This window comes from Pavona decussata, unplaced genomic scaffold, assembly GCF_977016875.1.
Source record: "Pavona decussata unplaced genomic scaffold, jaPavDecu1.1 SCAFFOLD_166, whole genome shotgun sequence".
Taxonomy (NCBI): domain Eukaryota; kingdom Metazoa; phylum Cnidaria; class Anthozoa; order Scleractinia; family Agariciidae; genus Pavona; species Pavona decussata.
In genome coordinates, this window is record NW_028145577.1 from 907,120 (window position 1) to 920,000 (window position 12,881).

Consider the following 12,881-nt stretch of genomic DNA (forward strand, 5'->3'; position numbering starts at 1 on the left):
GGTATTTATGCAATACTATTGGACAGCGGTGTATCATTGCAGATTAATGGCGGACCGACCAGTACACAACGTTGTATCATATTTGTCACTCAAGATTTGATCAGATCTTCGCAGTTAAATCGTTTAAGCGTTCGGGGAACTTGCAAGATACACTTCAAAAATGGTATATATGCTTTGTGGTGTTAATTTAACGTCCCATTGTATAATCTTGTTGAGCTTTCGACTTAAATATACATGTAGTTTATAGTAGCACACTGAATTGATCAATGTTGTTTTTTGTTCTTTCCTTTTTACCAACCATCTCAGGCAAGAAACGCGGAGAAAGCCATGTAAGCTTAGTATTTTTCTTTCAAGATGAATTTAATCGGTCAGTCAGTCAGCCAGTCAGTTAGTTTCTCCTTTAGTCAGCCAGCCATCAAGTAAATAGTCATTGAAACATTCAGCCAGCTAACCAGTCTATCAATATGTCTGTCTGTCCATCAGTCAATCAGTTAATTAGTCAGCCAGTCAGTCAGTCAGTCATTCAGTCAGTCAGACAGACAGTCAGTCAGTTGAAGTCAGTCAGACAGTCAGTCAGTCAGTCAGACAGTCAGTCAGTCACTCACTCACTCACTCACTCACTCACAAGTTCAAACCAAAATATGAGTCAATCAGGGTTTGTTTTGTGATGGAAGAGGCAAGTTATGAAAACTGGTTAGACAATTAAGGTATTGAGGTCATGATTACTCAGTCTGAAGAGTATGGCAGAACTTGACCAGATGTTGTGCGTGCAAATGCATTTATTTTTTACTGACATGCACCCTATGCAACTTACAATCTTTCAAGTTACCCTTGTGCACTGGTAGAACAGGTGAACAATTCCTTCAAACCTGCAGTCATGTATCTGTGATTCCAGGTCATGAAATCTGTGCAGTCCTGTGCAATGCATTGAATAATGACATTGTACAGTGTCCATCTGGTGAAAATGCATGGACACATGAATCCCAGAATACCTGCATTGTAACGAGAACCCATTTATGCAGTAGTCTAGACAGAGTAAAGTTATGTAAAAAGCAAGTGAGATGTAAAATTGGCATGTGCAACAGAGATATGAATGTCTGTTGGTCATTTGGAAGTGGTTATAGTCTCTGAATGAAAAACAGAGCAATATCTTAATTAAATTCTCTGTTTAGGACCATGCTCGCCCGCTGGTATGATCTGCAAAGAAAGGAAGCTGGTAAAGGAATCAAGGTACTGTGATTAGACAAAGTTGACTGACCTTTTCATGATCAAAAGAGGGCATCTTACTTTCAAACAGGGAAAATGTTAAAAAAATAATGTATTATGAAATAATATTAATGGTTTAAATGAACAGCACCATCGGAAAGTACTGCTTTGTAGCATTTGTCAAAATGGTCACAAGGTTTTTATCCATGGAGGTATTAGAGCTAAAAACAACTTGAACAATGTAAAGTTACATGTACTTGTGAAGCTTTTAAGTCACACTTTGGGCTTACAGGTGTACATACACGTACGTGAAGGCAGTTTGTATGACATAGCATAACCCATTTCCTATTAATAGCAGAAAACAGCTAGAGGTACAGCTGTACATGTGTAATTTTTACTCCCCTCTGGACAAGGTGGAAGTCCATCAAAGGCTTCCCCCCATCTACTGTGGGCCCAGTTGTTGAAAACCATTTAGCACTAATCCACGATTAAAAATTATTAACCACTTGAGGTTTTCATCTTGCTCCTTAAAAATTTTTTTATGGGCTAATTGTGAGCTAATGTAAAGAAAAGTTAAGTCAAAAGTAAGGGACAAAAGTCTTTTAGAAAATCTTTATGTGTTTATGGTTAAACTTCAATCAAAGTTAATTGATGTTAACCCAGGATTAGCTTAATTGAGCTTTGAACAAGTGAACCCTAATGTACTACGCATTACACCACCATGTCTCTTTATCCATATCGTGCTCTAAGATTTTAGGAGGTTAATTTTTAGTGGGCTTACTTTATGGTATTTACGCTGTATGTTTTACTTTCTATGTTATAAGGAAAGAAGACCTTTTCTCGCAACAGAATGTGATAATTTACAGGAAGCTGAAAAGTGGAGGCATCAGGTGTGTTACCTCTTCACATATCTACATGTATAATGAGATGTCATTCAATTAAAAAAACTTGGAACTGATCCACCATTAAGTTAGCTAGTGCTAGGTGTAATTATTACTAACAAAGGTACATACAGTATATGGACCAATCCGTCGGTCACTGAGGTCTAATGATCACCCTAGTGAACTTGGACTCATTGAAAAGGAGCACACCAAACACTGCAGAGGCAGCCATATTTGTGGAGAATTGGGCAGATTGCCCAGGATGAACAGATTTGTAGCTTGTTTGGGGCTGCTGTGATTTTGAGGTAGCATACCTGTGCAACAGTGGAGTCAGATATTTGCACAAGAAAGTTTTAGACAAATTTTGGATCCTTTGGCCTTCGAGCCTGAGCCAAATCTTGCCCTAGATGTGTCACTGTTACAATGTAAAATCAACTTGGTCTAAATGGGACTCCTAGTGGAAGAGTGCTTCTATCATATGATTTTAAACACAGAAGAGAAGGTTGGAAAAATGAGGCAGAGCAGAGTGTCTTACATATTTTTAACCAACTTTGAGGTATAGTGTATTTGGAAATCTGGTGAAACACTCTTTGAAGTTGTTGATAAATTCAAACTCGTTACTAATTCTTGGAGAAATTTAAAGCAAAGATTTTGTCACCACACTTCTTGACAATTAAGGTCACATTTCCAAATCTCCTTTATGGTTACATAGTGATTTCCTTTATTTCCATGGCAGATGCATGTAAAACTATGTAGAATTTTGTAAAAAGTTGCAAAGTTTGCTAGAATCTGCTTGAATATTAAAAATATATGACCCCTTATGTACATTTAGCTATGTAGCAATTGTTTAAAGCATTAATTTGGTTGTGGCGGTGGGGGAGAAAGTTTCCAAGCTGAATAGGGTTGAGAAATCTGCTATTCTGTGGCATGTAATATGATTATATTTCATGACATTTGCTTTAACACATTGTGTGAAAGGGGAGAGGATACATGATGATTTTTAATTTATTAGTTTCTCTTTTCTGCTGAATAGATAATCAGAGAAGTTGCTAAAAAAGTTGCACAGATTCAAAATGGTAAGTTAACACTTTCACTGTGTTACAAGCCAGGTTACAGTCGTATTTTTTATGTTAAAATGTTTGTAAGCTGTGTATAATTTATTTTTTTATTTCATGTACAGCTGTACATTATAATCTATTTAATAACTAACATGTAGTTTGTGGCATCAGAACTCACAAATCTTCATTTGTGGGTTTGCATTTAGCATGGGTGAATAAAATTAATACAATATTTGAGTAATGTCTAAAAAACAAGCAGGAGTGTTTTATTGAGTTTAAAACCATGAGGCGCAGCTGAGTGTTTTAGACCCTCTAAAACGTGTGCTGCAAGTTTTTTGAACTACTTCAAAAACATTCCTGGAAAAATAAGACCTTACACTTTAGTTTTATATTTAACTGCATTTTACTCTTTATTGAGAAAACCATGAAATTAAGACCAGTCAGGGAAAAATATTAAGCGACAAAGAGCTACACAACTGTAGGATGTATGTATACATAATTATAATCTTAGTAACACTGAAAAGATTTCTCAAGTCATAAATTTACAATGGCTGATGTAATAATGTTATTATTCCCCTAACCTTTGTTCAGTTGAAGGATTTCTAATGTTAATTTTCCCCATTACTAAACTTCACAGCGGGTCTTGGGGAATTTAGGATCCGTGATCTCAATGATGAAATTAACAAACTTCTGCGAGAAAAACGACATTGGGAGGATCGCATTAAAGAATTGGGAGGACCAGACTACGGAGTGAGTGAAAACATGCAACTGCAATCAATAATTAATAATCAATTATTGATGTATCATGTTGATGTTGATGGTGATGACAATGATGACGATGACGATGATGATGATGATGATGAATCAGAATCATTTTCAATCCATCCTTTCAATTATTGTGCAGCTGTAGTTACATTTATACTGTGGAGAGCAAAAAGTGGTTCCTCTCCATACATGTACAGTACATCTGAAAGTGATGAATAAACTGGTGGATGTCCCTTGAATGTCAGCTACATCATCTTAAAATTTCAAAGATAAGGTTGCCCTTGGCTTACATTACTTGTATACTCCAAATTCAAGCCACAAGGTTATACAGTGTACATCATTGTAATTAAGTATTCTCAAAAGGACTTTGTAGTAGGCTTTTTTGAGGGGAAAAGGAGCGGGGATGTATATTCAGCATTTTACAGTACACCCTACACCAGCTGAACACTTAAATATGAGTTACAGTGTAATGATGGTCAGAAATTGAGTTATTACCAATCCATTGTCATTCATTAATTTGGAATTGGAATGACCATGTTTTCCTCCAATGGGAGACTTAACTGCAATTGGCTTCTGCTATGTCTTTGGAATAAGATTATTGTCAGTGATAATTTATTTTAAATAATCTTTACATAACCTGTTTTTTGCAGAAAATTGGACCAAAGATGCTTGATCATGAAGGAAAGGAAGTTCCTGGCAACAGAGGGTACAAGTAAGTGAAATTATACTACACGTAAAAATAAGTGAATGCACGAGAGATGCTTCTGGTGCCATAGACCTCAGGCTGGACAGGTACAGATCTCATGTAGTTAGTGGGCATGAAACCCATTTATGGCAGTCCCTGGGGGGAGGGGGGGAGGGTAGAGCATGGTATGCTACATGATTGTATAAGTTGTGTTGCTCCCATAAACCCCTTTAATGCTGACCTCACCTGCTTTTAACTGGGCAGTAGTACCTTCAGTCCACTCATGTTGACCAGTTAAAAGAAAGATTTGAATGATACATGTACAAGCTAATAAACCCTGCTCCCATCCCAGCTTTCTATTGCACAATCTCTCGCCAAATTGAGTCACTAAAGAAAAAGCAATGAAATGAATGCTGCAATATAGGCTAAACCGTTTGTTCAAATCCACATTTTCCTTGCTCACATTTAAGTACATGTATGTGGATTGCATACTTTGTTACATAGTTTTGACATAACCGAAAACTTAACGGAAAGTTCACCGGAGATGAAGCTTACTTTTAACAAGAAAATGCCGCCCAATCCTGAAGACTAGCTTTTCTTTTCTGTCCCAATGATTGAAACAAATGGTTTTTACACAGGTTCTTCCTCTCGCTGAGCCTGTCAATTGTTCAATTCAATTTGTCAATCAGAGTATAGCAAAGAACATCTGTACACAGCTGATGATGACGCTGTCCTGTTGGTTCAAAAAGTAATAAATAATGATTGTTTTTTTATGTCAGGTATTTTGGAGCAGCCAAAGATCTTCCAGGAGTTAGGGAATTGTTTGAACAAGAACGTAAGTGTCTTGCTCTGAAACACCAGGGCCCAGTTGCTCGAAGCATGGTTAGCACTAACCCGGGTTAAATGCCATGACAACCTATAGGTTTTAATACCTCTTAACCAATGGTTAGCGCTAACCATGCTTCGAGCAACTCAGCCCTATAGCTATTCAAAGCAGAATTAAAATAATACAGCTCACCATTACAAGTGGATTTCTGTACTGAATTTCTTTTTGTTAAGCTTTTAAATTCTGTGAACCAGCCAAACACTTAAAGCCATGAAAATGAAATAGATACATGTAATAAGAACACGATGATAATTCTTGGAAAAACATTTACGAGCTACCAGCTGGAATCGAACCCACGACCTGGAGTCCAGTTACTAGTCTGGATGTTCTAACCGTGCTGAGCTATGGGTCACTCACGTGGTGAGCCGGTCACAAGCTTGGGGTATAAGTCTCAGGACTTCGCATCTCGGGAGTACACTGGACACTAATCATATATTAAGCAACACACTAAATTACCGGTACCTGCATCTTGCAAGCACGTTAAATAAGTGTTGTGTATACTTAGAGATTTAGCCAACCAGCCAACCAGCCAACCACCTTATGCCATGCAAACCTACTTTAAAACTGCTACAACATTTAAAACAACCAGATTTGTTGCTACTGTTGTTTAATAGCAGCACTTGAAAATTAGATCTACTGCAGGCCCTTTGTAAGTTAAACACTTTTGTTTGTTGTTATTGTCCAATAATCAGTCAGTAAAATCCTTCTTGTGGTTTGTGGCAGGAGGGGGAAATACAATGCTCATTACACTTCCATAATACACTGTTTTTTTTTTTAAAAGAACCTTTTTTATAAGAACGTTGAGGCTGAGATTAACCAAAATTTTAAGAACGTATTAAGAACATTCCTCAGGCTGAGAGTCGATTAAGAACGTTTTTATTTTGCTAATCTGTGTATAAAATCAAAGTAACAAAATGTAAATTAACCAACTGAAAATACTTAAGGGCATGTTTTGTATAACATTAACAATGGTGACACACATCTCGGTTTGTCATGATCAGCAGAGAAACTACGTTTAAATAATCGGTGTTCATGGTTTAGACATACATGTAGGTTAGACGACGACTTTTATGAACGCTGTCTAAACTTCGTTTAAATAATCGGCCCAAAGTATTTAGCGTTGTAGCGGTGATTGGGGACACTATAAATCAGTGAAATAAATATACAAACTGAGCAAAATTTTTGTTAAGAATCTCAACTGGTGCGAGGCAAACCAGTTGGCTATTTACAAAGCGTGTCCTTGGATTTGAAAACGGGGCTACCGTGAAAAAAAACCCAAGTGGTCAGAGCGGGATTTGAACCCGGAACCTGCGGATTACAAGTTTGGCGCCCAAACCACTAGGCTATACTGCCTCCCAACACTGAGCCTTTGCTGACATTCTCTTGGGCACTAATGAGTCAGCCATTTTGCACTGCAGCGCCAGCCCCACCAAGGAAAACCAGAGGAGAATTGTACAAAGATGTTGATGCAGACTATTATGGCTACAGGGACGAAGATGATGGAGTGCTAGTACCACTTGAACAAGATGTAGAAAAGGAAGGTGAGACCTTGTAACTTCTTCTGGTATAAGTTAGAAGTTACACACACTCTCTGTCTGTGTTGCTGTCTGGTTCCAGTTTATTTCTCTATCGTCTCGAGTGGGAAGGGGGAAGGGTCATTGGGAAGAGTACAGGTTCATCTTCCATGAATAGCTAGAACCACCTTGTACATCAAAATATACAGCAACACAAGAAAGAACTGCTCAGTAGCTTTCATTTGAATGGTCACACTTTAGGATTTCATCAGCAGACTAACAAGTTAGAACCACCTTGTACAGCATAATAAAAGCACCACAGGGAAGTACTGCTCAGTAGCTTTCATTTGAATGGTCACACTTTAGGATTTCATCAACGAACTAAAAAGATAGAACCACCTTGTACTGCATAAAAAACAGCACCAGAGGAAAGTACTGCTCAGTAGCTTTCATTTGAATGGTCACACTTAAGGATTTCATCAACAGACTAAAAAGTTAGAACCACCTTGTACAGCATAATAAAAAGCACCACAGGAAAGTACTGCTCAGTAGCTTTCATTTAAATGGTCACACTTTAGGATTTCATCCACAGACTCAAAAGTTAGAATCACCTTGTACAGCGTAGAAAAACAGCACCACAGGAAAGTACTGCTCAGTAGCTTTCATGAATTTAAGTGTCATACACAGTATTTCGTCGTGAGACTCAAATGTTAGATCATCTTTTACAGCATAGCAAACAACAGTAATTAAAATACCGTCATGTGACCTTAATCAGAATCAAAAGTTTCATTGTAGATAAGAGGATTACTTTCCAAGAAAACTTGTCTACCGTAAAGAGATCCGAGTGCTGCCATTTTTAGCATTAGCTCTTTTGACGTTGGCTAAATTACGTTTCATCTCAGCTGATTAAAAACAAATATTCGTTTCATTGTAGAACCACCTTGCCTTACTGTTTCAGGATTATTTTGCAACTTGTTCATTCATTCTTCCATCAATTTAGGGAAGCAGGGATGGTGCAGTGATGAGACCAGTCGCTTCCCATCAATGTGGCCCGGGTTCGATTCCCAGACTCGGCGGGTCTCTTGTTGGTTCTCGTCCTTGCTTGGAGAGGTTTTTCTCCGGGTTCTCCGGTTTTCCCCTCTCCTCAAAAACCAACATTTCCAAATTCAAATTCGATTCGGAATCTGAGGGCCACATGTTTGTCAGTTGTAACAGGCTGTTAAGTGTCACCCTTGTTAAACAAATTTGATTTATTGATTGATTGATTGATTGATTGATTGATGTATCATAGCGATCGCCCGAGCAATGGAAGAATGGGAAAGACGAAAAGAAGAGGGAGAACTGGGAACTGAAACTGAGCAGGAAGAGGAGAATATTTATGCCGTCAGCAAAGAACAAGAGGTATGAACCAAGATAGACCACGCATGGTCTTTCTACAATGGTCTCGCGCCTGATTATATTACCGATCTATTTAACAATTATTCCACGAACGCGCGTTGGATATGAGATAAGATAGCCAACGAGGCGCGTAGCGCCGAGTTAGCTATAATCATCTCATACCCAACAAGCGTGAGTGGAATAATTGTTTTATTAAAAACAATCAAGAAATATTGCTAGATTTTGCTGATTTCGCTTTGCAAGAACAATTAGAAGACAATTTATTTGTCTCTGTTTCTCGGGCATTGTATAATGCCTCATATACCATGGTCGCTAAGCCAATCAAATAGCTCGAATTGCATTATACAACGATCCAGTTTTTAATAATGACAGATACGTCCCTATGCGATCTCAACGATCCTCTAATCAGTTGTTACTAAAAGTTCCAAGTACAAACACTGTCTCGTTTGGTGACCGTACATTCAGCGTTGCTGTGCCAAACCGGCTGTGGAATTCTGTTCCATATGAAATTAGATCTGCCGATAACCTAAACCAATTTAAATCTAAACTGAAAACCTATTTGTTTCGTATTGCTTATTTTTAACTTTCTCTCGACCCTGTCCTTGCTCTTTTTTTTATTGTTATTATTTTCCGATTTCTAGTTAGTAACTTTATAGTTCAATATTTCTTGTTAAGCGCTCTAGAGCCTTGTATAGAGCGCTATATAAACGATGTATAAATATTTATGGGAGAAATAGGTCCACAATGCATGCAAATGTTTGTGTGATACAGTCGCTTCCATCTCTCAAACTGACCTTGGACATTTGCTTAAAATTACATGAAGTGAAACATATCCAACTTAATAAGTGGAAAAGGAGGAAAAAAACAATTATTTAAGCCTCGAACCCGAGTTGTTTGCTTCATTTCTTCTATCCATAACCCACTACACCAACGAGGACTAGCTGCTGAAAGTTGTAATTTTAAACGTATTTATTGTAGAGTTGTCTATCACAGTAAACGAAAACTAACCGTCTTTGAATCAATGCTTAACCCTAATTATCGTAAATCGGTGCTTAGCCCCAAAATGTTATTCCTTTGCCTAGCTGGAGCTCTATTCACTCAGTTCTCTGCCTAATGAATGGGCTTCTGTTCCCGCGTACATCAATACTACAACAATAAGGAATACAACATTGTGTAAACCTCATAAGGTGTCCAAGGTCAGTTTGAGATATGGAAACAAGTGTTAACCTTCAAGTTATTGAAGAATTACAATCATGACAACAAATTATCTTGATCTGACAAATTTATGCCATGGACCTTACACTGAAATGTTGACGGAATAAGTAATTACTAAAATGAGAATTGTTTTTATATATTGCCATTTATTCACAGGATAGTGATAATGAAATGGAAACAGATGAAACTACGGAAGGGAATCAACCATTTGTCGCTCATGTTCCCGTGCCTTCACAGAAAGAGGTTTGCCTTTCAACACCTTTATTTAACAAATTAAAAAATAAAAAAAAGCCGTAAACCTCATCAAGGATGTAACGAGAGCTGGAAAAAAGCTAGGATGAAACACAAGCCGCAACCGAGTGTCTCTACCAAATTGTTTGCTCTTGTCATTTCGTTGTGTGCTTGACGACAGAGTACAGTAAGGCATGGTTTAGCCTTTTTCTTTGTTTTACAATACAGATTTACTTACATTTGTAGACAAATTTGCTTCAATTTGTTAGAAACCAGCTTTATTCTTGGCTTTTGTATCTTGTTTCGAGCTAAGTCTGCTGTGTCCATTTTCAACTTGTCTCAAGATCCCCGCTAAACGTAATTTTGAAGATATACATTCTCGTGGTATGATCTTATTAACAAGCGCGTGTATTGGTGTCACGAATCAAACACGATTGCGCCAACGCTCTTTTGTTCTAAAGATTATTTTTGAAGGACGTTTGGACTTCTTCAATAAAAGGAAGTATCACTTTTCTTCAGATTAATTTTGTGCCATAGCTGTACCATTTAATCCACAGATCTCTTTTTTGCTTTCCGAAAGAAGATAGTTTTGTAACAATTTAGAAGCTGTACGGACTCTAAAATGGCGTACTCTACATATGTACTTTGCAGGCTCTTGGCATCTCACAAAGAATGCTAAATTTAAATGAACCGCAAACGCGAGCTCTATCAAAAAAGCTTATTTCACAGTTGTGTACTTAGTGACCTGCCCTTTGGGTTGAAGCGAGGCTGGTGTTGACTGGTTTTGATACAAACCTCAGTGCTTTTCAAATATGAACACTCTTTGACAAATCCGTCATTTCACTGATGGGGAACACTATTCCCGAAACGTCTGGTATGTTTACAACAATCTCAGCGCCCGACGCAAACTACTACTTCCTCTTCAAAACTAAATGATTTTTATTTGAAGGCAGTGAGGTGGCCTCAAAGGTTCTTACGCAATGTTTAGCCTTGTTTTCAGATGTATGTAGACTGAAATTTCAAATTCCTAAGAATACCCTGCTTTGTGCATGAAATGTTTCTCTTTTGTTCTTTTGTACTTCTAGGTTGAGGAAATGCTTGTTCAACGAAAGAAAATGGTATGCTAACGGCAATTGTTACTAAATGACTAAGAATGAAAATCTTCTTTATTCCTTCCACGGCTTAGTTTTCATGCTGAATATCAATCGTGTCTCCATTTTGCTTTCAGGAATTGCTTGAAAAATACGCCAGTGAGACACTAATGCAACAAAGTCAAGAAGCCAAAGCCCTTCTCGGTCTCTAGCAGACGATAAAACTCACTTGTAAATACACAATCTCCTTCGGACACTCATGCTTAGATGTAAAGTGGAAGAAACTGGAAGATCTTGGTTGAGGTTTTCATAGATCCTGCACGTCTTTCTGCCAGTGCTTTGGTAATGCCTCCATGGATAAACGGCAGGCGGAAATCTTCGGTTTCACGCTCTAAGCACGTGTTCCGTAACCGTGAGACACGTGATATGAGGTTCACGTGACACGATGCGGGACTTCTATTGTGATCTGCATTTACATGTAACAAGGACTTTTTGTATTATCAAACTCCTCATCTTGCAAACGAGAGTAGAACAGTGGTAGATTTGAAATGTTGGGTCCTCGAACAACCGCTCGAACCCGCGAGGAAACGAAGATAAGGAAATGTTAACTCTAGCTCCAAGCAAAAGTAGACATGACAATCAGTGATTGCATCAGTGTTGGGTCAATCTCTTATCCAGCTGTGTTATCCATTGGTAAATCAGAATTTACCAGATTTAAGCTAAATTGGACTTGGAGCGAGGGAATGAAAGAATTCTAAAAACGCTTAATAAATAAGAGGCCTTAGTCAGTTGTAACGAATGTTTGGTTTATCAACAGAGTTGATAACGAAAGGTAAATTGGCCACCTTAAAGAAATTCGAGTGCTGACATTTTGAGCGTTAGCCCTTCGTCAGAGCACTCAAATCTCTCTACGGTGCCCACTTTGTTAACTCTGTTGATAAACCAAACGTTCGTTTCTACTCCCCACCGACACAGCACCACAGTTTCTTTAGAAACCAACCAACCCCTTATCCATTAGTCAAAAACAAAACAAGTTGCTTGCCCGTGCTTAACTTTACAGTCCAATCGATTTTAAGCGTAGTACCCCGCAGTTTTAGTTTGGAGGCGAGGAGAAAGCCACGATTCAAGCAAATGTTTCCTTTAAATCTGCGGATGCCAAGCCTTGCCTCGTTCCCTGGCCCAAACGTGCGCCTCTTCCTGATCAACGGTGACGTACGCATTCGATTGTGCGCTGTCCCAACCTCGTTTCCAGGGACCTCTCTCTGGAAACGAGGTTGTGCGTAAGTTTAGCCTGTTCCAGGCTCCTAGAGTCCCCTCGCCCTGTCCTTCGCGCGTCTCTCTAAGAGCCTAGACCAGTTGGTTATTTAATGCACATTACGTTCTCGCGATAAAACAGCTAAATATCACGTGTTATGTAAATATGTAATAATACAGCCAGAACTTGGAGTAAAGAGCCTTTTTGTAAACAATCGGTCTTTTGTCTCACGCAAGACATGAAATGGTGTGAAAGTTTTACTTTGCGGTCCTGAACAAGCGCGTCATCTCAAACACGCGGGAAAATATGTTAAAAAATTAAGATCACTGGTATTAAATTACTGTAACTTAACCCATTCAAGGAAGGCGGGATCGGTTCAAAATTCACTGACAGTAAAGGTTTGTAATAATGGAAACTTCCCTGTCCAAAAGGCTTTTTTTTTAAACCCGGGCACAAGCCTAGTCATTGCTAAATCAAAATATTCACGCGGTGGTGCACGATGCCAAGAATAAGAAATGTTAATTTTTGTGCAAATAGAAAGGCAATTTCAGTTGGAAGGATAAAAGTTAACGTCGTAAGGCCCTGGTCAAGCGGCTAATGATAGTCGATGATAGTTGATGATAGTCAAAACTATCATCAGCCATTATCAGCTATCAAGCAGCTGGTCAAACGACTCGGAGAAACTCGTGATAATTG

General features: G+C 38.4%; 1 protein-coding gene and 2 long non-coding RNA genes across 3 annotated transcripts in view; 2 read left to right on the forward strand and 1 right to left on the reverse strand.

Annotated features, from left to right (window-relative positions):
* The window catches only part of LOC146464288 (uncharacterized), a 221,212-nt gene that overhangs the window by 118,970 nt on the left and 89,361 nt on the right, over positions 1-12,881 (reverse strand). The window lies entirely within an intron of this gene.
* On the forward strand, positions 39-12,280 carry LOC146464298 (pre-mRNA-splicing factor ISY1 homolog). The gene is made up of 13 exons (XM_085129980.1): positions 39-163; positions 307-329; positions 1,173-1,230; positions 2,031-2,096; positions 3,121-3,163; positions 3,783-3,895; positions 4,561-4,622; positions 5,375-5,430; positions 6,900-7,022; positions 8,287-8,396; positions 9,765-9,851; positions 10,925-10,957; positions 11,068-12,280. The coding sequence occupies exons 1-13, from the start codon at positions 161-163 to the stop codon at positions 11,140-11,142; spliced, it is 852 nt and encodes a 283-aa protein (XP_084986106.1). The 5' UTR covers positions 39-160; the 3' UTR covers positions 11,143-12,280.
* LOC146464299 (uncharacterized) overlaps positions 12,288-12,881 on the forward strand; it is a 3,843-nt gene continuing 3,249 nt past the window's right edge. The window contains exon 1 of the long non-coding RNA XR_014868544.1: positions 12,288-12,881. This exon is cut by the window's right edge and continues 338 nt beyond it. This is a non-coding gene — a long non-coding RNA (uncharacterized LOC146464299).

Coding starts and splice junctions, on each gene's coding strand:
- LOC146464298 (XM_085129980.1), top strand. Junction 2,097..3,120: donor CTGAAAAGTGGAGGCATCAG/GTGTGTTACCTC, acceptor TCTGCTGAATAG/ATAATCAGAGAAGTTGCTAA. Junction 3,164..3,782: donor AGTTGCACAGATTCAAAATG/GTAAGTTAACAC, acceptor TAAACTTCACAG/CGGGTCTTGGGGAATTTAGG.